The 27,549-nt window shown below is 33.9% G+C and overlaps 1 protein-coding gene across 2 annotated transcripts; it reads left to right on the top strand.

Moving 5' to 3' along the window:
* Window positions 1-125: 125 nt before the first annotated feature.
* On the top strand, window positions 126-24,712 carry LOC133203715 (cadherin-like and PC-esterase domain-containing protein 1). Of its 2 annotated transcripts, XM_061339483.1 has the most exons (22): window positions 126-466; window positions 5,704-5,833; window positions 6,270-6,361; window positions 6,507-6,594; window positions 6,847-6,991; window positions 9,133-9,310; window positions 14,197-14,354; window positions 14,851-14,923; window positions 15,188-15,316; window positions 16,324-16,422; window positions 17,114-17,334; window positions 17,601-17,671; window positions 17,795-17,821; window positions 18,310-18,502; window positions 18,857-18,882; window positions 18,946-19,088; window positions 19,542-19,671; window positions 20,391-20,748; window positions 21,505-21,606; window positions 22,059-22,146; window positions 23,294-23,440; window positions 24,223-24,712. In XM_061339483.1, exons 1-22 carry the CDS (start codon window positions 179-181, stop codon window positions 24,334-24,336), a joined length of 3,000 nt encoding a protein of 999 aa, XP_061195467.1. In that variant the 5' UTR covers window positions 126-178; the 3' UTR covers window positions 24,337-24,712. The 2 variants fall into 2 exon arrangements, with proteins under 2 accessions (XP_061195467.1, XP_061195466.1); XM_061339482.1 differs by lacking the exon at window positions 18,857-18,882 and having other exon boundaries at window positions 18,920-19,088.
* Window positions 24,713-27,549: the final 2,837 nt, after the last annotated feature.

Genomic DNA, 27,549 nt, shown 5'->3' on the forward strand with positions numbered 1-27,549 from the left:
CAAGAGAAAATCCTTTTGATTTTAAAAATATTGAATTGTTGTTTCTTGTGAATTAGTAATGAAATCAGCTTTTAAATGATCTGATTTATTGTCATTGTGCCCCTATTTTATACCTGCTTTTTTTGTCTCTCCAGGCTGTGACCTTAGATGAAGATTGACCCTGGAATAACCTCATGTCATGGCACTGTTCACCTCAGTACTGGGGGTCAAGGACGTTTTTCTGCTGCTGCTGTTGATAGGAATTTCCTCCCTTTTACTTACCTATCACATAGTGTTGTACCTCCCATACCCACCTGAAGGTCACAAGGAGGTCAAGGACGTTCATTTTCTAGAGATTCGTCAAAATCAAATTGCTAGAAAAACATATGGTGAAGATGGGTTGGATCTCCCTGAGAAGGTAGACCACCAAGAGCAGAAAGCGACAGCTACAACTCGGAAGCTCAATATCTTGAACAAGATTTTTAAGGTAATTAATTTTCCTCAGAGTTTTCAATAACGGATTATAAACAGAAAATTCCTTCTTTGAATTGTATGCATGTACATGTTTCACGTACTTCTTTGGCAAGACATATTTCTTATGGCCCTGCTTCATGTGCAAAAGTCTACACTAAGTATCAACCCCCTTATCAGAAGCTCTCCATTCTATTAAGTCCAAAATAGCCTTTTTGTCATTGTATTCAAGATATATTTGGTGCCTGGTTTTATAAATATTTGTGGTGGTTATAAACTTTATCTTGATGGAATTTAAGCTAGTCATTCTACTTAAAGATACATAATATTGTGTACATATTTAAATGTAATATGATATGGGATAAAAAAAAAAATATGTAGATTCATATTTAAAATTCAGAGAGAAATCAATCAGTGTTATTTTAGGCATTTATTTGTTTTCTTAGGTGTGTTGACAAGGCTTAGCAATCTTAATGTATTGATTGAATATTTAAATGATAATGAATTTTAACTCTTCAAACAGAAAGAATATGGGATTAAAATATGTTGAAAAATGAATGAGGGATATAATTAGTAAATGATAGAAAACACAAAGTAGAGTATGGTATTTCAATCATGTAATGCCTTGAAGATTCTATACAGCTAGGCTATGTATGTGTTTTGTTTTTAGCTCACCTGAGCCGAAGGCTCAAGTGAGCTTTTCTGATCACATTTTGTCTGTAGTCCGTCTGTCCATCCGTCTGTCTGTAAACTTTTCACATTTTCGACTTCTTCTCAAGAACCACTGGGCCAATTTCAACCAAACTTGCCACAAAGTATCCTTGGGTGAAGGGGATTCAAGTTTGTTCAAATGAAGGGCCACGCCCTCTTTCAAGGGGAGATAATAAAGAATTAGTGAAAAATTAATAGCATCTTTTAAAAATCTTCTTCTCAAGAACCACAAAGCCAGGGAAGATGAAACTCATGTGGAAGCATCCTCAGGTAGTGTAGATTCAAGTTTGTTCAAATCATGACCCCCGGGGGTAGGGTGGGGCCACAATGGAGGATCAAAGTTTTACATAGAAATATATGGGAAAAACCTTTAAAAATCTTCTTCTCAAGAACAGCAAAGCCATGATGAGTCATATTTATATGGAAGCATCCTCAGGTAGTGTAGATTCAAGTTTGTTCAAATCATGACCCCCGGGGGTAGGGCAGGGCCACAATGGAGGATCAAAGTTTTACATAGAAATATATAGAAAAAATCTTTAAAAATCTTCTTCTCAATAACAGCAAAGCCCTAATTGATCATATTGATATGGAAGCATCCTAAGGTAGTGTAGATTTAAGTATGTCCAAATCATGACCCCTGGGGGTAGGGTGGGGCCCCAAAGGAGGATAAAAGTTTTACATAGAGATATATGGGAAAAATCTTTAAAAATCTTCTTCTCAAGAACAGCAAAGCCCTGATTGATCATATTTATGTGGAAGTATACTCAGGTAGTGTAGATTCAAGTTTGTTCAAATGTTGCCCCCCTGGGCTTGGGTGGGGCCACAATGGAGGATCAAAGTCTGAAATAGAAATATGTAGGAAGATTTCTTCTGATGAAGAACTGCAAAGCCATGATTAGTCATTTTGATATGGAAGCATCATCAGGTAGTGTAAATTCAATTTTGTTCAAATGATGACCCCCGAGGGTAGGGTGGGGCCCAAAAGGGGGATAGAAAGTTTTACATAAGAACACATAGAAAAAATATTTCTTCTCAAGAACAGAAAAGCTATGTTTAGTCATATTGATATGGAAGCATCTTCAGGTAGTGTAGATTCAAGTTTGTTCAAATGCTGACCCCCGAGAGTAGGACGGGGCCACAATGGAGGATCGAATGTTACATAAGAACATAGAGAAAAAATATTTCTTCTCAAGAACAGAAAAGCTATGTTTAGTCATATTGATATGGAAGCATCCTCAGGTAGTGTAGATTCCAGTTTGTTCAAATGATGACCCCTGGGATAGGGAGGAGCCAGGGGGGATCAAATTTTTACAAAGGAATATATCAGAAAATTTTTTTAAAATCTTCTTAAGTACAACAAAGCCATTTGTTATTTTGACATGGAAGCATCATCAGGTAGTTTAAATTTCAAGCCCCCCCCCCCCCCCCCCCCCCCCCCCCCGAATCTTTTCAATACTGAACTGATTTGTGCTTTTGCCTATCCACTGTGCTCAGGTGAGCGATGTGGCCCATGGGCCTCTTGTTTTCTTTGTCCCCATTGACCTTTGACTGTAGGTTCACCCTGAGGAACATCTGACATGCAGGGGAGATTACTGTGTCATAAATGTCGCTAAATTTCTCATAAAATCATTTCATCCATAAAGCTTCTGTACGCAGGGGAAATTCTATCTGACATTCATGGTCTAAAATTTTCAAAATAAGTTGTTTTTTTAAATTCAATTTGATAAAGTGTACTTTTGAGACAAGAAAATAGAATTAATCCTTGGCTTATGGAGGAGAGTGTGTTTATATTTAATTATTTTATTGGTGTATTTGTGGCTAACTTGATGAAGTGGAATATAAAACAATGAAAGCTGTATTCCATCAAAAGCATGCCATTGGAAAGTCTACATTTTTTGTCTCGATCTCTCTCTCTTTCTGTTTGCAGTTAGTATCAAAAATAATTTAATTTGCAAAACAACACTCACGGTCTTCATATTTCATGTTCTGTCCTGTATGAAATTTAAAGGCAGATTCCGCCTGGAATATGGGTGGAATATAGCAGGAATTGGCTACTTCCGGGTGTACTTGAGATGGAGACGGACTTTTGAAAAGTTATGCCTGAGTAGAAGAGGCATCTTCCAGGTGTCATTTCTACTTTCCGGCGTCAGTTTGCAAGCCTAGTTCAGATTTTCCCTGGCATAAAATAGCAGGAAAATTGAAACAAAAATTACACCTGGAACTTTCAGGAGGAGTAAAAGCCTCTGATTGGTCAATAAGGGTCATTACAGATAGGAGATTAAGTTTGAATTTCATCAAGAAGGATCGAGAGAGTATAGTGTGAGTGAAATAGGAAATACAGATACATGTATATCAATGTTAAGGCTTTTACACTTGTTGTGGTTGATCGACACAGTATCTGCTGGTAGGTGTGATAATTAATATCTGGTACCTATTTAGGTAAATTTGAATGTACAATGATTGTTATTGACTCATTAGACTATTTGGAGTTTCCTTGAACACATTCTGAGATGACATAGAGGCACTCAATCTGTAAAGTACTGAGTAAATGAACTGATGTTAAGTAATTTGTTTGAATCATTGTCATGCATGGAATGATAAAATAATTTCAAAAAGTTTATCAAATTCTTATAGACATTATTTTACACTCCTGATGATGTCTCGGTGTCCCTTATGCAAAGAAATAAAACAGCTTTCATATAATATATTTTTATACTATTTTAGATGTTAATGACTTGTCATTATGTTTTCTTTTCAGTTCAGTTCAAAAGGCTAAATTTTCAACTTTAACATTATAAATCATAATTTTGCTTTTCTTGGCTATATATAGGTTTTTAGGTCACATAGTATTATATAATAATAAGGACTTTCCAGGCATAATTTTGCTTCAGGCTTCATTTTAGTTTCCAGGCGTAATTCTTTTCTAGGCATCATTTATTTTTCCAGGTGTAACTCATTTGCATTTTTCACCTCAAATTTCTGCTCAATTCCGCTTTGTTTCCTCTTGGTTTACGCTGGAACCTGCATAACACCATATGTAGTCAGACAAACTCACACCGCGATCCTTTTCAAAGAATGTCTCTATTCCCCCTATATTCCGGGCGGAACGTTTTGTACAGGGTATCATGTTCTATATGTACATTTGTAAATTACTGGAAGAAAATATTAATAAAGTTAATAAGTTTCTTCAGATATCACTCTGAAAGGGATATGTGCACTTTGAATACTGTAACATGTTAAGATGTATGCAGCAGCTATAGGCGTACCTTTAATATCAAGATATTTTTTTTGCTTTTATGAATATAGATGAATGGTACGTTTGTCAGTTTTTGTGCAGTTGTCAATGTTATGTTGTATTTATCCTTTTAATAAGTCATTATAATGTTCTATTGCATGTATATCAGTCCTTAAGGTTCAATCAAGTAAAATTACCTTGATTTTATTTTTAAGATTTTGCAATAGCTGTAACTGTCAATCAGCTATTTCATAAAGTGAAGATATTGGAAAAATTGTCAGATTCAGTTTCTGATTTTTCTTGATTAATATGAATATATTTGTTTATGATATGTCAAAATTTAAGTGTAAGAAATTTTCTGTCATGAGAATTAAGTGCTTGAAATTTTTCAAAATATTTAGTTTTGATAAGAAACTCAGATATTCTGTATGTTTGCTATATGAATGGTTTCTTGCTGACAGGGTGTTTCCCTTCACTGCAAAGCTGCTGTAATGTTTACGTTTAGTTAGATCACACAATTACGTTTTTGTACAAACATAAATCACGGTCAGTGTTTACACATTCCCTGGGCGAGGGTGATGTATGATTTGGCAGTGGTAGGAGTTATTGAGAGTAACAGCCGTTGGGTGGATCAAATTAATTTGTTTTTCCAATTTAATGCCTTTGCTCCTGTTTATTAAGCAGATCAGATTGTAGAAGCTTGATAAATTTCTCAGATTTATTTTATAGATCTTTGTAACTTGCAATTGACAACTAAGTCAGTGATATAATTATACATAGTATCATATTGCTGAATCGATTTATTTACATGATTTTGTAAAATTGAGTGGTACTGAAAGATTAACTCACCTGAATATCATACGGTCATGTACATTTGATTACATATACATGTGTATTTATATGATCAGAATTGTACAGTCATGTACTACATAATTTGGTTACATGTACTAATATGAATAGTATCAGACAGTCATGCATGTACATTGTACATGAAGGTCTGGTTTAATTGTTAATTTATCATCAATCACAGGTTGCCAATAATATGTCAGAACAGTGTATAGAATATTTGAAAAAATGCAAGTTATGAAGAAAATGATTTTTTAAAAATTTTATTTTAATCTAGAATTTTAAACCATAAAATAAAACATCTATCAGTTCTCTTGTGTAATTATGTTAAGCATTAATGAATGAGTATTGGAAATTTCTAAGAAAACTGGTTTCTGTGTAATTGAAATATTATTAAATAAAAATAATGAAATGGTCCTTTGTGATAGATTACTAAAACTTCTAAATTTTGTTGCATATAGATTGAAGAGAGAATAATAGCTGTATCTAGATTTCCAGCGCTTATTGAAAACGAGGGAGCAAAAGACAACAGCACGCTAGTACTGGAAGATCTGTTACGTCACTTAGACTATAGAGTGATCCACAGAGCTGGTAGGAATAAGGAAAATTATTGTCTAATGGATATAAAGAATGTAACTCTTCTGTGTTATAGAGGCCTATTTCTCTGTTCTTTTGTCTGCTTGGTTAGTGTAGTTTTAAAATAACAAATTTTTCAAAATGAATATTAAAAAAACACATACTGAACAATATTCAGATCTGACTTGTCATTTGTAGAGCGTATTTGTCATTTACATTTTTAATTTACTTAAAGACTTAAGAATTTATTAAAATGAATTGATCCTTGCTCAAATATATTACCCAATATTTAAAGTTGAGCTTGATCCTATGTTGTGATAATAATTTGTCTTCCATTATATTATTAACTCCATCAAAAAATTTGACAGAAAAATTACTTCATATGAAAGTATTGAAAGAAAATATTTATTGGGTATCATTATGTATTAACTTGGCATCTTTTGTTTTTCAGAAAATGTTGGACAGAAAAAACAGAAGTTGTCAATGATTTGGAATTTAAAGGGACATAACTCCACAACTGTTACAGAAAATGATTTAAAGAAGGTAAGGCATTCTCCATAAAAAGGATATAAAATACCAGACAGATGGTAACAATTTCAAGTGAAGGGCTAACTTGTTACGGCAGGCTCTTCATCATTCCTGTTACCTAAAGTGAATGTATTTTTGATTTATGTTGTATTTTTGTCAGATTAACTCCATACAGAGCTTACAGCGGGTTGTAGCTGACCCTTCTCTCCTCTGCAGTATACAGAAAACACAGAATGCATTCTCTAAAGGTTGGCTTATTTAACTGTATCAAGAATTAACAGTTGCTTTCTTTATTCTTGATTGTCAAACACATTTGGTGATACAGGTTATAGATGAGTTAATTTGTTAAAAAAATTAATTCTCAGTAGGTTAAAACTAAAGATGTAAATTACTGTTTATCATTTTGGATTTCAGTGTGAAGAAATGTGGATGTTTTATTCCCCTGTATTTAACATTTTTATGCACTAGCTGTACTCAATGCCATTTTATTCTGCTTTCAGTGAGGGTAGGGGACAGAACTCTATGCTATGTTTTGCCACACTTGAGTACCGAGCTGAAAGTTGACTCACACAAGAGAGAACTGGACTATATGTACCTACATAAGGATGACAACATCTCTATACAAAAATTACATTTAACACAGAGGTGAGTACGGTGATAACTTAGATGCTAGTCATCCTAACATTTCACATTCTGAATAGATTTTTAGCTCACCTCAACGAAATTGGGGGAGCTTATGTAATACCCTCGGTGTCCCAGGTTAAGTTTTTGGAGCAGATTTGTTTTCAAGTACTTCTATGCCTAAATAACTCAGAGATGAATGGAGGATGCTTCTAGTGTGTTCCATTGTACCAGTCAAGGTTTCAAATGCTACAAATTCAACTAAAGAATGACCAGGTTAATGTTTTTGGAGCAGGTCTCATTTCCAAGTACCTGTAACTATTATAAGCCCTCTAGCTATTGATCAAACTTGCATGGATGATACATCTAAGGATGCACACTACCACTCTTGCTACAGATGCTGGATCTGACCATCATTTTCTGGATGTGAAACCAGGTTAAAGTTTTTGGAGCAAATCTCATTTTTTAAGTAACTCTAAACCCTTATGTTGACAAAACCACTCTTGCTACGGATGCTGGATCTGACCATCATTTTCTGGATGCTAAACCAGGTTAAAGTTTTTGGAGCAGATCTCATTTTCAAGTAATTCTAAGCCCTTATGTTGACAAAACTTGTATGGATGATACACCTAAGGATGCACACTACCAGACTTGCTTTGGGTGATGGATCTGACCTTCATTTTCCTATTGATAGATTTAATAGTGACTAGTTATTATGTACATCTGTATCTCTGATTGCCTTTTCTGATTGCTTTTTCTCACTGGTTATAGCCCCTTTCTGTTTGGTAACAAATTTATAAAAGAGGTCTGATTTATTGATCTCTTAAAAGCTTTGAAATTTTCCATAAAGTACATGTTACAGTTTAAATATGGGTCAATGTATTCAGTAATGAAGCATCATGTTTACTTAGGGTCAGCTATAATAATACTTATAATAATTAATTATAATAATTAAATTACTTAACTTTGAGATTTAGTGAAGTGATGGAAAATTTCAAGCTTAAGAAATTGATTTATAGTAGGGATGTCAAATCGGTCAATTTTTGCTAATCGGTTACTCGGATGTTTTACCGATCGAGTACCCAGGTACTCGGTAAAAATGAAAATACAAGTGTGTTAATTTTCTTGAGCCACGTTAAGCTCTGTTAAACCCCAATGTTGTTTTTATCACGTTTATAAATGTATATAGACAATCGAGTGCAAGGGAAATGATTTTTGGTACTGAAGTTATTTATAAAATAAACACAGAAGACACAATTAATGCATCAAAAAATTACAAATGGTTTACAGTTCTTGTTTAATCTATTTCATCAATGCAAAAAGGAGGACAGTCTGTTGCGCACGTTTGTGGTGATTAGACTAGCGAAAGGGAAGGAACGGACGTTGTTGGGATCGCTAGTCTAATATTATTCCATGTGTTGGTTGTTTAATTCCCCCATACACTAAACTTACTACATTTTTTAATCTTTAGTTATTTCTAAATATTTCTTCACTTTTTATGTGGTTAGCTTCATTTCTATGCATTTCCAACCCTGCCTTACATTAATTAAGTAATTTAAAAATGATTTGAAAATAATAGATCATACGTAAACGATGTTCACTGAAAACAATCAATAAAGCCATCCAAAAATTAAGGACCACAATAGGTGAGAATAGCTGTGTACCAGATGATTGGTCACTAATTACTGTATAAACACAGCCACAAATGAAAACCCCTGATTTAAAAATCCAAGTTAATTAGATAGCGATCACGTGACCCTGTGACGTCAAAGGCGACAATGGCTGATCAGCTCCACGTTAATCTTACGAAAATATACGCGATACAACCTGAATTTTCTGCGTTGTGGATGACCAAATCGCTTATTTTAACAGGTGTAGACAATGACACGCTAATTACCCTATGCATATTTAAGTTATTTTTTGATAAGTTTTTGATAAAAATATGTACTTTGAAATAAGAAAAAATACACTTCCGAGTAACCGAGTACCATTTTTAGTATTCGATACTCGGATGTTCGATCGAGTACCCGGTGAACCGGGTACTCGTTGACATCCCTAATTTATAGATTTCAAAAACTACACTTTCTGTTGGAACAAAAGTATATTTTTTGGTTGAGTCTCCACTGCAGTTATCTCATCTGTCATAACACACATACATTTTATAGGGAAATGATGACGGTAAGAGTAGAGTGGCGAGTGTCTCCTGGAGTGCTGATGTTAGAGGGGGCTCCATTCTCCTTACGTCTGGCTGTTCTTATAACCTCCCTGTCCCCACTCAGGGCCTATCTTCACTCCAGCTGTCAGGTGTTCAAAATCAACCAATCAAATAGGATTAAAAGGGAGGTAAGAAGTACAATCAAATAGGATTAAAAGGGAGGTAAGAAGTACAATCAAATAGGATTAAAAGGGAGGTAAGTAGTACAATCAAATAGGATTCAAAGGGAGGTAAGAAGTACAATCAAATAGGATTAAAAGGGAGGTAAGTAGTACAATCAAATAGGATTCAAAGGGATATAAGTAGTACAATCAAATAGGATTCAAAGGGAGGTAAGTAGTACAGTCAAATAGGATTCAAAGGGAGGTAAGTAGTACAATCAAATAGGATTCAAAAGGAGGTAAGTAGTACAATCAAATAGGATTCAAAGGGAGGTAAGTAGTACAATCAAATAGGATTCAAAGGGAGGTAAGTAGTAGGGTGAGTTAACCATGCATCGGACACATACCTTGCTTCGGACAACTTCAAGCAATTAACTTTCATTGAACCTGAGTCTCCCCGTGTTTTTACTTGTTTCTGTCTTAAAGATGAAGAATTAAACTTTTTAATGATGTCGATTTTTAGGTCACCTGAGTTACTCAGGTGACCTATTGCTATCTCTTTTTGTCCATCGTCGTGCAACGTGCGTCGTCCGTCGGTCGTAAACTTTTGAACATTTTCAGCTTCTTCTCTGGAACCAGTGGACCAATTTCAACCAAATTTGGCATATAGCATCTATGGGTGAGGGGGAACAAAAATTGTGAATTTCATGGTCCCTGCCCCATGGGGCCTGAGGGGTGGGGCTAAAACCACCAAAAATAATGCAATCTTTAAAAATCTTCTTCTTTACTCCTGGACATCAAGCAGTCAAACTGTTGGCATTATTGTAATAAGCATTGAGCCCTCTACCAAAATTGTGAAATTCATGGCCCCAGGGTCAGGGGTTCTGGTGCTAGGGTGGGGGCTATATAGGTCATATAGTGAAAGTGCATTATTTCTTTGAAAATCTTCTTCTCTGCTCCTGGGTATTAAATAAACTAGCTAAGTACATAGTTATGAAGAGCAAGAGTGCCTCTTCTAAAATTGTGAAATTCATGGCCGCAGGGTCAGGGGTTCTGGTGTTAGGGCGGGGCTCTATTGATTATATAGTGAAAATGCATTAATTCTTTGAAAATCTTCTTCTCTGCTCCTGGATATTAAATAAAGTAACTAATTACATAGTTATGATGAGCAAGAGTGCCTCTTCCAAAATTGTGAATTTCATGGCCCCAGGGTCGGGGTTCTTGTGTTAGAGCGGGGCTCTATTGATTATATAGTAAAATTGCATTAATTCTTTGAAAATCTTCTTCTCTGCTCCTGGATATTAATTAACTAAGTACATAGTTATGATGAGCAAGAGTGCCTCTTCCAAAATTGTGAACTTCATGGCCCCAGGATCAGGGGTTCTGGTGTTAGGGCGGGGCTCTAATGAATATATAGTGAAAATGCATTAATTCTTTGAAAATCTTCTTCTCTGCTCTTGGATATTAAATAAACTAACTAAGAGCATAGTTATGATGAGCATGGCTGCCTTTTCAGAAATTGTGAATTTATGGCCCCCTGGGTCAGGGGTTCTTGTTTAGAGCGGGGCTCTCTTGATTATACAGTAAAATTGCATTAATTCTTTGAAAATCTTCTTCTATGCTCCTGGATATTAAATAAACTAAGTACACAGTGACGATGAGTTATGATGAGCATGGTTGCCTCTTCCAAAATTGTGAATTTCATGGCCCCTTGGTCAAGGGTTCTACTCTGTTCTTGGGTATTATTCCAACAAAGGAAGTGCATGGTTGTGATAAGGAAGAATGTTTCTTCCAAAATTGTGAAATTCATGGCCCCTGGGTCAGGGGTTCTGGTGAAGAGGGAAGGGGACTCTATTGATTATGTAGTGAAAATGCATAATTTCTTTCAAAATATTTTTTTCTACTACTGGTTATAAAGCAAAGAAACAAGTGTATAGTTATGATGAGCAAGGGTGCTTCTTCCAGAATTGTGAGTTCATGACCCTGTTGCCAGATGTTCTGGTGTAAGGGTGGGGCTTTATTTATTTAATATTAGAGTGAAAATGCATTTCTTTGAAAATCTTCTATGCTTCTGGGTATATTCGAGGCAAACAGAGTAGAAGTTTTAATATGCAAAGGTATTTTTACCAGAATTTTGAACACCTGGACCATTTAGTCAAGTGTTCTGGTCCTGGCCAGGGCTCTATTAACTTGTATTCTGCTGAGCAAAGTTATTCTCCTTTACCATTCACCTTTGATAATTAATCACTGTAAACAATGTATTTGAAAGGTTAATAGAATACAAGAATTATGCAAGAATATTTATTGTATAATACAAAAAGTACTTTCATAGTTTTAATGATCAGGTAGGCTTGGAAATAATAGATGAATAAAAATAAGACAAAAATAACATCTTTTTAAATTTTCTTCAAAAGCCAAGAGAGGCCAATGTGAGAAGTTATAATATGGGGTTAAAAAATAGACATTTTGTTAAATAGACTGCATGGTAATAGTGATAAATGGGGGACAGATAGATACTAGACCAATTATTTTGTTGATGCTTTAATATCATACTATTTTTCTTGCTTTTGGGCAATAAAGCTTCATTTATCAGTTTATGGATCCTCTAAATTGTTGTATTGTACTCAGGTGACCGTTAAGGCCCTTGGGCCTCTTGTTATTTTCATGTTGTGATAAAAATACCACAAGAATGGCCTTGAAATTACATCATATTTTGCATCATCAAAGGGGAGTAACCAGAATTTTACGATTTTGCAATTTTTAGAGTTGTCGTTCTTTTAAATAGTCTAAGACGTCAATGGAACGGGTCGGACTTTGGTAAAATTTGCCAGTGATTGATAATATTACAGAAATTTTTCAAAAATTTTACTTCAATATTTGTTTAATATATTTTAGAGTTGTTTTTAACTAGTATGTTTATTTCATCGTACATCGGAAACAAATTAACCATGCATCGGACACTCTCCGATGCATGGGTAATCACTTCCATTTTCATGTAAAACCCAGATGACAGCTGTTTTTTACGGAAATAGAAAATAGAAACTCTAAATTTCGGTGAAAATACAAATTATCGATATATGACGACTAGAAGTGGACTCAATTTATTTCTTTAAACTAGATGATTATAACCCGTGAGACAAAGGCGCGAGTTGCCATATTACTAGCATTGTAAAGCCTATCTAAGGCGATGTGATGCAACTAAAATATCTTCATATTTGAGGATCGAAGTAGTCATTCAAATTTAATTAGAAGGTTAATTTTTAAATAAAAGATAAAAATGGTTCGATATCACTAATTTTAAAGCACCAAGATCAAGGTATGATATTTTTCTGGTTTAAATATCGTATGTCTGATGCATGGTGAATATTGTCTGATCCATGGTAAATTCTGACATTTCGAATCGGTTTCTAATGATATTTTCTCAATAAATAGGGCACGATTATGTCAAAAATTTATATTTTAACCACATACTACATGTTAAGTTCCATTTTGATAATATTCGGTCGGTAGTGATATCACTAGAACTTGTTGAAGTGCAAGGGTGTCCTATGCATGGTGAATTCACCCTACAGTCAAATAGGATTCAAAGGGACGTAAGTAATACAATCAAATAGGATTCAAAGGGAGGTAAGTAGTACAGTCAAATAGGATTCAAAGGGAGGTAAGTAGTACAATCAAATAGGATTCAAAGGGAGGTAAGTAGTACAATCAAATAGGATTCAAAGGGAGGTAAGTAGTACAGTCAAATAGGATTCAAAGGGAGGTAAGTAGTACAATCAAATAGGATTCAAACGGATATAAGTAGTACAATCAAATAGGATTCAAAGGGAGGTAAGTAGTACAGTCAAATAGGATTCAAAGGGAGGTAAGTAGTACAATCAAATAGGATTCAAACGGATATAAGTAGTACAATCAAATAGGATTCAAAGGGAGGTAAGTAGTACAATCAAATAGGATTCAAACGGATATAAGTAGTACAATCAAATAGGATTCAAAGGGAGGTAAGTAGTACAATCAAATAGGATTAAAAGGGAGGTAAGAAGTACAATCAAATAGGATTCAAAGGGAGGTAAGTAGTACAATCAAATAGGATTCAAAGGGAGGTAAGTAGTACAATCAAATAGGATTCAAAGGGAGGTAAGTAGTACAATCAAATAGGATTCAAAGGGAGATAAGTAGTACAATCAAATAGGATTCAAAGGGAGGTAAGTAGTACAGTCAAACGAAGTCTTTGGAATCTTAAAGTTTACCTTGTTATAAACAAAATTCTTTCTGTATAAGGAACATTGTACTGAAAAGTTTTCAAAGGGATCGATTCACAGAAGTTTCCTTTTAACTGAGATTTCCTTATAAGCGAGTTCTTTATAACCACATTTTACTGTATTTTAAAAAACATAAGGTTGTGAATCTACTGTTGCCATGTATCTTTAATGATTTAATATAAATATTGACTGGATGCGGATAGATTTATACAGTCAAACCTTGTTATCTCGAACTCGATGGGACCGAGAAAAAACTTCGAGATATCCGAGGATTCGAGATGTCGAGGGTAAAATACTGAAAGAATAAGTGTTTGTGACTTCACAATCACTTCGACATATCCATGGTATTCAAGATATTACTGTTCGAGATACTGAAGTTCAACTGTACATGACAGCAATGGTTTTAACATGATTTAGGTTTTAGGTAAAAAAAAACCATACAGTTGAACCTCTGTATCTCGAACACAGATATCTCGAATACCATGGATATATCAAAGTCGATTTAAAGTCCCAACTGCTTATTCCTTAAGTATTTTACCCTGGATATCTCGAATCTTCGGATATCTCGAAGTATTTTCTCGGTCCCTTTGAGTTCAAGATAACGATGTTTGACTGTATATGTTTGATGTCTCACTTAATCATATGACACAGGATTTGACCACACTGTGGCATGTACGTCAAAGTATTCAGCAGAACTTTGAGGAGACGACGGCCAAACTTTGGTGGAACCACCTCAGGAGGGGGCTGATTAACGGACTGCTTACAGCGGAGCTAGGAGTGTGGACATCAGGGGCAGATAACCTTTGTAGGTGAGTAAATTGACTGGGAAAATAAGCCAATTTAAGGGAGTCTGCCATCAACAGTGGACAGAAACAGGTCTTCAATGTTCAGTTGCTTATAGATCATGCTGTTGGTCCTTAAATATATAATGGTTTTCTGTGTTACATGTTAACAAACAACTGCTCGAGATACAATATTCCAGCAATTTTAATTAGTGTACCAATTGCAGCACAAAATGAGACACAGATCATTGTTGAAGAACAATTATATGTACTCCTCAGGAAACATGTTTATCTGTTTTAGGTTTTTTTTCTCTTAGCAGAGCATTAATCTTAATCTTTTTTAACCCTGAATTGAAATAATTTTCAGTAAATATGCAAATTATGGTTTAAATTTTCTTGAATACTGTGAGTCGTTCTGTTTAGCATATATTTATGTATTTTATCTTGCAGTAAATTTTTCTACATTCTTCTGCCAGGTATTAGAGCTTAACATATTATGCATGTACATTTTTTATTTGACCAGATGCAGCAGGTGCTTTCAGAGTCTGTCTGTGGATATAGTATTTACAAATGAATTTCAGCCAATCATATTAAAGGTAAACAAAAGGGCAGAAAATTTCAGTGAAATGGATGCTGTGTGACTTTATGTGTATGTTAAGAATAATAAAACAGTAATTGTATCCTTTCTTAAACATTTGGCATGGGAAACTTTTTATTCCTTTTGACTTTTCTGAGTCTCCAGTGTTTTTTTCAAAGTACTTTTGGTCTGGGGCCAGGGGTCCTCAAAATTAGGAATTCCAGCATCTATTTAGCTAAATTGGGAATTTTCAATTGCTGATGTCTTTTTCTGTATTACACAGGTTGAGCCTTCAGATTACAGAGTGATGCCGCAGGACATTAAGAATGATGTGGTAATGTTAACGTCATTCAAAGAACCTGTATATGAGGATGTTGTGAAAGAAGCTGGGAATATTCAACCCCAGAAAATGGTGAGCCGGATTGCCAAGAACAAAACAATACTGTACATGTATGTGTACTTAAAAAAGCAGGCTTTATATTTTAGCGGCTCTAGCGCAGACAACGATGCGCTTATTCATGAATACTGCTAAGAGATCATTTATAAAATAATGCAATATACGGCACAGACATGTATAGTGCTAATTCATGATTACGCCAACAACTCCATACCCAGGGATTACTCTAAATTTTGAATACGCAAATTTATGTACACGTACAGTATTTAAGTTTATATTTTAAACCTATGGATTTATTTATTAGATAATTTTTTTCCATCAGGTGAGTTTTGTGTAATATATCACTACATATTCTCATTTAATTGTTGTGACTAATTTTCTGTTGAAGTATAATGCCTCTGAATATTTTGATATAATTTAATTTTGTTTGTATTCTAGCCTCTGATTGGTTAATATCCAAAAAGGAACACAAATTATTTCTGTATAACCTGGTTTGGTATGGGGACACCCCCCCGACAACCAGTTGAATCATCTGTATCCATAAAATCCTCTCATTTCCAGTCCTCGGGATTCATGGAAAATTCCAGATTTAATAAATGTACCTTTAACTTCAAACAATAATTCGATCTTACCACATGTAAACAAACAACAAGGCTGCTAGGCCTATGTATCAGTTTTTACCTCCCCTCGCTTCCCATCACTTCTATTACTACGGTTGTATTATTGAGCGGCAAATTTGAACTAATAAAAAGCAACGAAATTTTACACCCATAGTTATTTAATGATTTTAAAATTAAATTATAAGGAATGACTCTAATTCTTGGCCAAATTATTCGAGTATAACCTGGTTTGGGTCAGTTTAGGCTGTTTTATAATCCGCTTCGCAGACTATAAAGCATAAACTGACCCAAACCAGGTTATACTCGAATAATTTGGCCAAGAATTAGAGTCATTCCTAAATGAACATTAAATCCATGAAATTCACTTTACACCTGTTTATATTTATATCTTTTCTTTGATAGCATTGCAGATCAGAGTTATCTCCCTGCCTACAGGAATCTGATCTGACCTACTTATTGGACACTAGAAGGGAATTCAGGGCACCTGTAGATTTCCTCAGAGTAAGGATATTCTAATGTTTTATGAAAAACAATCCATTTATCATTGTTTAGTTAGTAAAGAAAGAGACTTGGGTACTGAAGTGCACTGGTTGTACACATAGGTCATGTAAGCAATCTTATTAGAGTTAGTTATATACTTAATCCATCCCCTGTAGACTGCTTTCTCATACTTAGTTTATGAATAAATATGACAAAAGTATAAAAGTATAGGATATGACAATATGTAATATAAATTTCCCACATGTAAATTTTCTTGTATACAGTATTTCTTCATTGGAGAAGTCATGAATTATACTCAAGAGCAGGGCATGTTAATAATTAAAGGGTAAAAACAAAAAAGTTATTTATTCTATTGAATGAATTACATGTATATAACTTCTCTTTGTGCCAGCTCTACAACATCAGCAGACCTACAGTATCAGGTCTACAGATAAACTGTCAGTGTCTATTCTTTTTAGCTGTACCCTACAGTATCAGGTCTACAGATATTTATTCTATTGAATGAATTACATGTATATAACTTCTCTTTGTGCCAACTCTACAACATTAGCAGATAAACTGTCAGTGTCTATTCTTTTTAGCTGTACCCTATAGTATCAGGTCTACAGATAAACTGTCAGTGTCTATTCTTTTTAGCTGTACCCTACAGTATCAGGTCTACAGATAAACTTTCAGTGTCTATTCTTTTTAGCTATACCCTACAGTATCAGAGGACTACAGTCATTTAATGGATCATTTCCTCCACCTATTCTTCATGGATCAAAGAGGTTCTAAATTTGTCAATGTCACCGGACACCCACCCAGCTGTCATTTTACTCCCGAGGTACACCCAGTCATAGAGGAGGCAGAGAGGCTCTATCAGCAGAGCTCTAAAGGGAGACAACTCACACCAATACAAAACAAGCCAATGTTGTGAGTGCACTGCAGACTATGTCATGTTTTTTTCTCTCTTTTTATATGTCTAATGCTGAGCAGAATTGATACATGTATCCATTCTTTCTTCCTAACCAGTTTATGTCAAGGATTTATATGATATTTAACATCACAAAACCTTGCACTTACAATTATATTACAAAGGAGAATATTTTATCCACAAACTCTCCATATATTCTTATGTCATTATAATTTTGTTGACACCTGTTCTGTAGACAGTCTTTTACCTAGGTTTATTATTTCAGCTTGTCAAGGAAACTTGATGCCCAGTTTTCAGAAGATAACCTTATTAATGAAGATGTAATGTCCACATCAGGTAAATACTATTAAAAATAAATAGTTTAAAAATCCAGTGAGAGAATTGAAAGTAGCAGGTTGTCAGAGTAGTATATTATAATTAAAATTATTCTCAGACTGATCATATTTGTTGTTTTTGTAGGGAAGGTGACACCAAATTGTAGCTCAGGTAATTCACTATTAATATTTTTTTTACTGCTGGATAGTTAGATCAAGAAGACAAAATAGAGCTGCTATGCACTTAGAGGATTTACAGTTGTAATGTTTAAACTGTCACAGGGAACATTTTGTTTATATTCAAAGTAATTATTTTCTTTGTGATACTTACAATAAAAAGTAAAGGTGGGTCCTGTTAATATTAAGATCTTTATTCTTCATTTTCTTTGAGACAATTCTTTTTTTATTTTATTTTATTTTATTTTTTGTGAAATTCTTTTAACTTTAGAGCTCTAAGACAGTGACGCCAGTAAGTTTATGTCAACTATTTGTTGAAATGTCAGAATTAAAAATAAGAGGCTACTGCTATCAATTGATAAAACAGGACACATTTTTATATTAGGTTGTGTCTCTTTCCTTTAATTTACTAAAGCCTTTTAAAACCATTAAATCCAAAAATTACATGAAGTATGCATTATTTTTTCTTAACTTCATCTTTAGATCAACAAGATTTGTCGCTGTTATCCACAGTCACTTTATCCCCCTCCTCTGTCCAGCTATCCCCCGAGTTTGACCCTCAGCACACAATGTATGAGGCCCATGCAGACTATAACACCATTGTCTTCTCTATAACGGCAATTACCAAGCATTGTAACACCACGGCAAGATTTCATACACCAGACGGGGAAGACAGGTACATGTATAAAACTCAAATCATAACCATTTTGTCTTTTCCTCTTTTGTTAAAGCTGTACTTCATTACTACAGTGAAACATAAATATAACTTTCTCTAACAAACTTATAAAGAATGTATGCTTGTACTGAAGCAACTTTTCATCTCCAAGCAATTATAATTATGAACTGGATAAGATAAAATAAGTAAATGTTTGTAGCAAAGATACATGTATAAGGATTGTTATTGTATTTTCTATGACCTGATGAACATTTATATTTTTATGGTATTCATACAAAAAAATTTAAAGTTTCTAACTTTTAGCTGAAGTAATTTAAATGAGCATTTTAAGACTTTATATGTATTGTTTTGTAGTTCTATGAATTACACCCTTGGTTTAGGTCTGTGTGTTTTAGGGCTTTATGTATTGTTTTGTAGCTCTATGAACTACACCCTTGGTTTAGGAGAGAACAGAATCAGGATACATGTAGTGATGACATCAACAACAGAACCACAAATTGTCAACACCTACGTTATCCTGATCTGGAGACAGGGGAGGGGGATTCCCCATCTCCGCCCCTCGTTAAGAGTCTGTCAGCTTACTCAGGTCAGATTTCATATACCAACAATTTTGTTTTTGAAAATCAATTTAATTTTAATTTTTGAAATATTTTTAAACCTTTGGATTAAAGTCTTAATTTTGAAATTCTTTTAAAGTGATATTTCTTAATTGCCATACTATAAAATAACATATTTTCAAGGGGTCGGATGTTCATGGCTTGAGGGAAATCTGTGGGTTTTGGGGGGTTTGATTTCATGGAATAAGAATTGTTAAGTTGTTATGTATATGACAATTTACATTTTGTGGAGGACATGAATCCGTGGGTCTCTTCATACGTCGAAAACCATGAAATAAAACCCCCACAAAAATTAGTGATTTCACAGTTTGTCAAATCAAAATGATGATTGTGTTTTGGGGGGCATTGAAATAAGAAAAGCAGATTGAAGTGTGTTTGATTCCTGTAGGATTGTGAGCTGAAGTGTGTTTGATTTTTTGTAGGATTGTGAGCTGAAGTATTCCCCCAGTGAGAGTTGTGGATTAAGAGCTGTTACAAGGTTTAGATCCTGGAGGTTGTACCAGAAATACACTTCACAACTTCCTGTTTGTCAACAGTCGGATTACCAGGAAAGTGAGCAGTATAACTAGTTTGCGGGATTATTGTTCAATTTGACAAAATTAATATGAGTTGATATGACGTACACCTCAATCAGTAGTGGATTGCATTGAATAGGGGCTGAAGTCCTGATCATGTGATTGGCAGCTAACTGGGAAGGTTTTGACAAAGTTGAAGACAAAATTGGAATTCTGTTTGTCCTTTTCATTTTATACTTGCTCAGGAGACAATTTTATGTGTCATTTTCTAATTTTGCTCTTGAAATTAACAATTTGAAAGCAATTAGAGAAAAAAAAATGTTTGGACCATTGTGTCAAAGTTCATAGTCTGTCTTTGTTTGAAATGATTGCAGACCATGAATAATTTTAGAATTAGTTGATAACATTAATAAAGAGTCTGATGATTTTAGGATTTAATGGTGACAGTCAAATTAACACATGTACAGATTTATGATAACTATCTAAATATGTATGATCTGCTCTATTGTTCCCTAATATTACTCTACCAGAAATGATATATCAGAAAATTTAATTTTTAGTTTTATGAGAAAATTCTGAATTAACAAGTAATAAATGAGTAGTAATTAAAGCAATGAAGAAATATAGCTGCATGTAATTATACCTGTATTTAAAATTTAAACATCATGATAGTATACAATGTATGTTTGCTACCATGAAATCATCAGTTTACTTTGTAGGAGAATTTATTCATAGATGTATCTGTTTAACTTTCAGCCTCCTGGTTTGTTCCATGTGAAGACTGTAAAGACCCACATTCATGTCACTGGAGGAGTGCTACATGGCAGACAAACATTTGTCAGACTAAACATCTGAGTGACCTAGATATTAGTTCCTGTTTTAAAGGAAGAAAAGTGCTTTTTATTGGAGACTCAACAAATAGGGGGATTATGCATTATATTCTGGAGAAGATAAATGGTTCTCTGACAGAATGGGACAAAACTCATAATCTTAAGCTCTACAAAAGTATTAATGGTAATCAAACAGATCTGAGCTTTTCATATTACCCACAATTCTGGTTACCTACCAATCACAGACCAGCATTTGACAAGGCAGTATTCCAGCTGATCAAATGGTATATTGATTTTTCGTACTTTTAAATTGTAACATAAAATATTTATGAAGTAAGTAAGAGTATCAGACATAAAAAGACCTGAATTGGTGATCACATGGGACTTCACATCAGCACCCATAGGAGATATTGTTTATGTCATTGTTGTTTGTCAGTCCCACTGACACTAGATCAAGTTTTGGTCCTGTCTTTTTAACCCTCTACTTCAATGAATTCAATCTTTAGTATGTTTTTTTTTCTGGTAGGCTATTTTTATCATTTTTACTTCACTTAAGGATAAATAACACAAACATTAAAAATCCTGCTTGAATAGGTACCTTTCTGACTAAAGAAATGATATCTGTTTAGTTAAACAACTTTATGTTTGACCTGCAAGCTACATAATTTGGTGAAAAGTGGGAAAATGTAACTTTACAGCTAAAAATAATTTTTGAAAAAAATTAGAAATATATGAAGTTTTGTTACTGTAAAGTTTCTAGGAACATTTTCAAGAGTATATTTTTTTCATTTAAGGCAATTAAATTTTTCTAATTAGATTTCGATTGAAAAAAAATATTGAAAAAATAGCAATGTATCTCTTCTGTATGGGAGATACGAAACTTTGTTTTTGGTAATTATCTTTTTAAGGTTATATCCTAAAGGTTAAAATCACCATTCAAGGAGATACTGAAATTGCAATGTGTTATTTTATGTTGTTGCTCATTACTATACCTAAACTTTTGTTGTGAACTTGAATTTGAATGTATATTTTGTAACTAGGACGAAGCCATTAAGTGATGACAATAGGACAGTGTTAGTTGTTGGGGGTGTTCATTGGTTGGCAAGTCAACATCTAGATCTCATCATCAAAGCTTTAAAGAGGTAACATAGAATCCTATAGCTTAACTTAGGGGTACTATAAAGTTAACATGAAGATATCATCATCAAAGCTTTAAAGAGGTAACATAGAATCCTATAGCTTAACTTAGGGGTACTGACAAGTCAACATCTAGATCTCATCATCAAAGCTTTAAAGAGGTAACATAGAATCCTAGCTTAACTTAGGGGTACTATAAAGTTAACATGAAGATATCAACATCAAAGCTTTAAAGAGGAAACATGTACTTCTAGCTTAACTAAGGGGTACTGACAAGTCAACATTTAGAGCTAATCATCAAAGCTTTAAAAAAGATTAAATCTGACTTTTCTTTCAACATTTAGCCTAAAATGGAGGAAATATCTTCTTCCTTGTCAGAGAAATAACGTAAAATTTAGAAAGAGCAAAGTAATTAAAGAAGAAATGTATTCGAATTAATGGTTATCATTATTTCCAGAGAAAATTTATCCCACATCAAGCTGATTGTAAAAGGATTAGGTTCGGGATTCCACCAGCATGTCAATGGTGTTCACTATCTACCACAGGTATTGTCATCTTCCCAGCAGTTGTAAATCCAACTTAGGGGCAGGCTTTGAGTTTGATACTTTAAAAACAGTTCATAGTTACTATTCATATGTGATGGATTACTGTAAAATCACTTATTTTCGTGGGGTCAAATTTTCGTGGTTTGAGGAAAAATTACTGGTTTGAGGGGATTTGATTTCGTGGTAAAATGAGAAACATTGTATTGCAATGTGCGGTTTTCATATTTCATGGGGGATATGAATTCGAGGGTATCTTCATACCACGATAACAACAAAAATTAAGTCCCTGCGAAAATTAGTGATTTCACAGTAAGTAAATACTCAAGAATACTCTTGTATTAGGCACATGAAATATTTACTAATATTACTCACAATAGGTGGATTAGCATTAGTGAATCGTAATACATTCAGAACATTATGAAATATTTGCTGAATGATTGGAATATCCTCTCTAATAATTCCAAGGTCAGATTCTAGCTAATCTAATACTGTGGTAGTATGAACATGATTTTAATACCAGGGCATGTGGTAGAGTGGCAGAGGGAGTCTGTTAGAACTGATCTAGTTTACTGCATGTTTGACAGGACAAAAACATATATCTATAGTATACAGTTAAAGTATATCATTGAGGGAGTTAGCAAGATTCCAGTTCCCCAAGGCCAGGATTATTTCCCGAGGCAAAGCCAAGGGAAATAGTCCTGGTCGAGGGGAACTGGAATCTTGCTAACTCCTGCAATGATATACTTTTAACTGTTTTATTATACCGATACAAACATAAAATTTAGAGGACTCAGATAGCGTGATTTCAAAGCATGATTTCAAAGCAGGGATTAGCTCACTGAACTAATACATGGGGATTAGTCCATTCATTTATCATACCAATGTAAAAATAAAATCTAGAGGATTACAGATAACTGGGAATTTGCTTTTGAAGCAGGGATTAGCTCACTTGACTAATGCACAGGGATTCGTACATTCATAAAGATTTCTAGGGAATTAGTCACATCAAATGATCTTATGTTACATGTATATAGGGAAAATACCAGTAGAGGTATAATAACAAAGTCTGTAGAAGTCTCACAATCTATAACAAAGATTAAATTCAAACAAATTTGAAAAAAATTACATCAAACTCTTTATTTTTCAGACCGACATACAGAAACTTGTACTTAGAGAAAGAGAATTAGAAAAACATGGCAGGAAGTTAGGGTTCGAATTCATCAAGACGTTTAATCTGACAATGGCCAGATTCAAAGATTTTCTACAGGGAAAATGTGCCTGTCATTTCCATAAGGTAATTGTATGAGAAAATCTAATTTAAGGGGATCAGATGAACGTTTGTGATATAAGATTCTGCATTCATGTATTTGTTGATCAGATTCAAGAAAATATGTGTAGAACAATGAGTTTGTACAATTCTTAGTCAAGGATAAAAGGACATGCACTGGGTAAAAAATGGCAAGGTGTATGTGAGCATTGTTGACATGGATTTATTGTTTCTTGCCACATCTTTTTGTTTTGGAAAGATATTTTCAAAACAGGCAAAAAGGTTTTCATCGTATCGTCTATGGAAAAGCTTATTAAGTTACTTAATTCATTTCTCCATGGAGTCCTTTGCATGATCTTTTGTTGCATCCGGATCTAATGTGATATCTGAATACTGAAATGGTTTACAGCCATGCTATATAAGTCCACAGATAAAGCACTGCTGCTAGGGTCATACCTTATGAAATGTCTGAGTTTAAATAATTTTAATGTATTGAGTTTAAATAATTTTAATGTATTGGGTATTACAATGGGCCAGGATGTAATTAGTGGCAATAGAGAACTTAATATGAAAGCACACTTTGAAAAATGATACACTAACAAAGAAATCATGTGATATTTTAAAGGAACATTATCATATATACTATTCAGTTAATCTTATTATGTGCTGTATAGGAAGTTAGAGAAAGGAGTCTGTCAAATGGGCTGATTTGAGAATTAAAAACTACACAGTAACTGCTAGACAGTGTAAGTATTTGTAACTTACATTATTCTGTGTTAATCCTGAAAAGAAGACATTTATTTTTGCAGCTTTCAGAAGTCAAGAATCCTGGCTCAGAGAAAACAGTTTACCATGTTCAGGGTGAAATAAATGAAATCTACTCACAAATGGTTATAAATAGCATATGTAAAAATGAAACTTAATAAAAAAAAATGACAAGGTGATGCATTGTTCATTGTACCTGGAGCTGAAGAAATCAATTCTGTGAGGCATGGAAGAGGCAATGTCCTCATAAAAAAGAAATCAGGAGTCTAATAACAGGTTTGATGTCCGGACAGCTATTCTTTTTACTGCTTTGTTTACAAAATATTATTTTCAGAGTTTAAAAAATGAAGCTAATTTGATACCACATTGTTAATCATGGTAAAAGTTCAAGAAGGAATCTTCTGCTGAAATACATTTTATTAAATTAATGGACTTTTATTTTTAAATGCACCTACTGTTTTGTAATCCTTGATATTTCAAATGCCATTAAAGTGTTATTTGATTAATGTTAATGGTTACAATTTAACTACTGTAAACCTCATTATACAATTGTTATGATTTATTATGAGAATTTAATAAAATGTTTTTGGAAAACCTACTTTGCCTTTTATAAAAGGGAGAGTATATTAAGGTTCCCGGATTGCACCAAAACTCAATTCTGTAGGAATGGTAAATATACTTAAATCTCAACTACATCAACATTAAAATAATACCAAATAAATTATATACTTGTATATAATTAAATCACCTCTATCAAAACTGAGATTGGCTTTTTATGAAGGAATCACTAATTTGTTTGGTATGCCAGGGCATTAATTACCATTGGAAGCATGGAATTAGTATAACTAGCTAAACAATTCAAGATATAAGAAAGCTAAATAAAAATCACCAGAGGAACGGCAATTTCTCTGTGTGACAGATCAAATCATGCATCCAAATTAAGTGTCAGGAAATATGGAGATAACGAACAGTATCCAAACTCAAAGTCCATTTAAACCATACAAATCGGGAGCAGAGCAAACACGGATCTCCAAAAACATCAGAGGTAGGATCAGGTGCCATGGAGGAGTGAGCATCCCCTGCCGACCTGTCACACCCGCCGTGTACTCCTTGTCATGATCGGTAAATAACGGAAAAATCCGTCGACAATTCAGTGTGTAAATAATGGCCTAACAATTAGTATGAAAAATGTCAGTCAGCATATGACTTAATGATTAATTGTATTTGCTGACACGATCATTGTATCGACCATAGAACTTAACGAAACGATGACTTTAAATGAGACTGTTGATATTCTTGTTTGTCAATAACTTAACTCGTTTAAGAAACGTATCGAATCAACTGAGAGATATACACCCCATATGCAGGTGATAACGTTATATTGCTGCATAAGTAAGGGAAGTTGATTAAAAAGTTAAAGTCATCACGTTTATCATAAAGCTTTGTTGTTAGATTACCATTAACGTCTTTTCTAGTAAAATATTCAAAATGAAACAGATGTGTCAGACTCTGTGGTATCTTATTTCAAGCTCACTGGGATATATCGAGTATACATATGAATGGAAACAACTATTGTTAATTGATAATTATTTATACGTCATCGATATATCCAAATGTCGAGATGAAAGCCACAGCAAAAAGATTTCTATTTCTCATGTATAAGATTTTGAAAAATTCTGCTTCATATGAATGTAAAAAATAGGTCTGCTAACAACTGGGCGCAGTAGGTACCCATGGGAATTCCAACAAATTGTTTGAAGACCTGGTCTCCAAAAACCTCATAGATATTGTCAATCAGAAACTCAAGCATCTTTTTAATATCAACTTCAGAGTACTTGTGTGTACAAGGTCCAAAGGCTGGAATCACAGGTAAAACATAATAAAGGATGTCATTTGTTCCGTGACCCAGAAAGCAGCAATTGACCATATTACTAGGGGTTTACAACTACAAGATTGTACAAGAAAAAAGACAATTTTATTTTTCAAAGTGATAAGGGACAGGGGCCATGTTATGTTGATAAGATTTTGCTTTGAATAAATGAATTGTGTCACTCCCAGAAGCACAAAAGGCAGTCAAAGACTCAGCAATTGGGGAAGTTTTGAACTTTTTCAAATGATTCAAATAAAAACTGATCATTGAAGGTAGACCCTTATTAGGGATCCAAGTGTTTGAGTATAATTAAAGACTGTTTTGAGAAGGTTTTAAAAACCAAAAAGCAAACTATAGAAGCAGACTACCAAACGTGTAGACTATAGAAGACTAAGTTGTTAAAATTGTTAAATTCACCGCATCAAAAGTGCATCATATTTCCATTTTTTTTTAAATATTCGCTAATCTAGGATTTGACAACTTCATGCTGATTAATATGATTCCAATATTATTGTGCATCTCAAAATAGTATTTCTTTTTGCACAATGTTGTAGTTTGAGCTACCCTTTACTTTATTCTATCACATTCTTTTATTGGCAATCCTCCTGGCAGCTGATTAGTTGAACACAAAACAAAAACATCTGTCGTCAGTAATTCAGGATTTAAAAAAAGAATTGGATAGATTACACAATCAATGTGTACTGTTCCCAGCTGACAAAGCAGGTAACATTGTCTCATAATTTTTTACTATTTTAGAGGAGCTGAGATTTAATTCTGCAAGTGGTAATCCATCCTATACCCATAGCTCTCTAAGGAGGAAATTCTTCAATTCATATGTCAGATTTTATATATTAAATTTTACATACATGTATAAAGTATTTTTAATATTGCCAACAATCAAATTGAATTTGATTCATAGCGGTTCCAGTAAATGTCTACGAAGCCTCTTTCTTTATACCTCACTAAATAATTAACAGCAGTGAAGGAGAAACTTCAGGAGTACTGTACAACAATATACTCAAGAAGTGGTATAAATCAGATGTGGATACTAAAAAAGCCCCAAGGAACGTTTAAAAATTTGGAATCAGAAAATTTTACCAAAATCAGTAACATCAAAACGTTCGATTTTTCAACTCTTTATACAACCATTCCCCATGATAAAATAAGGTCCAGGCGTTTTGACTTCGTACCTGCCTTTTCAACAAAAATGGAACTCGTAAATTTACTTACCTTGTCATTGGTCATTTGCAACAATATTTTGTAAAAATAAAATTCTGATTGTACACACAAGTACTCCGAAGTTGATGTAAGAATGCACGAGTTTTTGATTGACAATATCTGTGCAATTTTTCGAGAACAAGTCTTCCGACAATCATTTGGATTTCCCATGGATGACAGTTGCGCCCCTTTATTAGCAGACCTATATTTGTATTCATAGCAGAATTTATTCAAACACTTATACATGATAAGAAGAAGACACTAGCTTGATGTGGCGTTCAAC

Source organism: Saccostrea echinata, unplaced genomic scaffold (assembly GCF_033153115.1).
Source record: "Saccostrea echinata isolate AGI-Se365-2 ecotype Australia unplaced genomic scaffold, CSIRO_AGI_Sech_v1 ptg000051l, whole genome shotgun sequence".
NCBI lineage: Eukaryota > Metazoa > Mollusca > Bivalvia > Ostreida > Ostreidae > Saccostrea > Saccostrea echinata.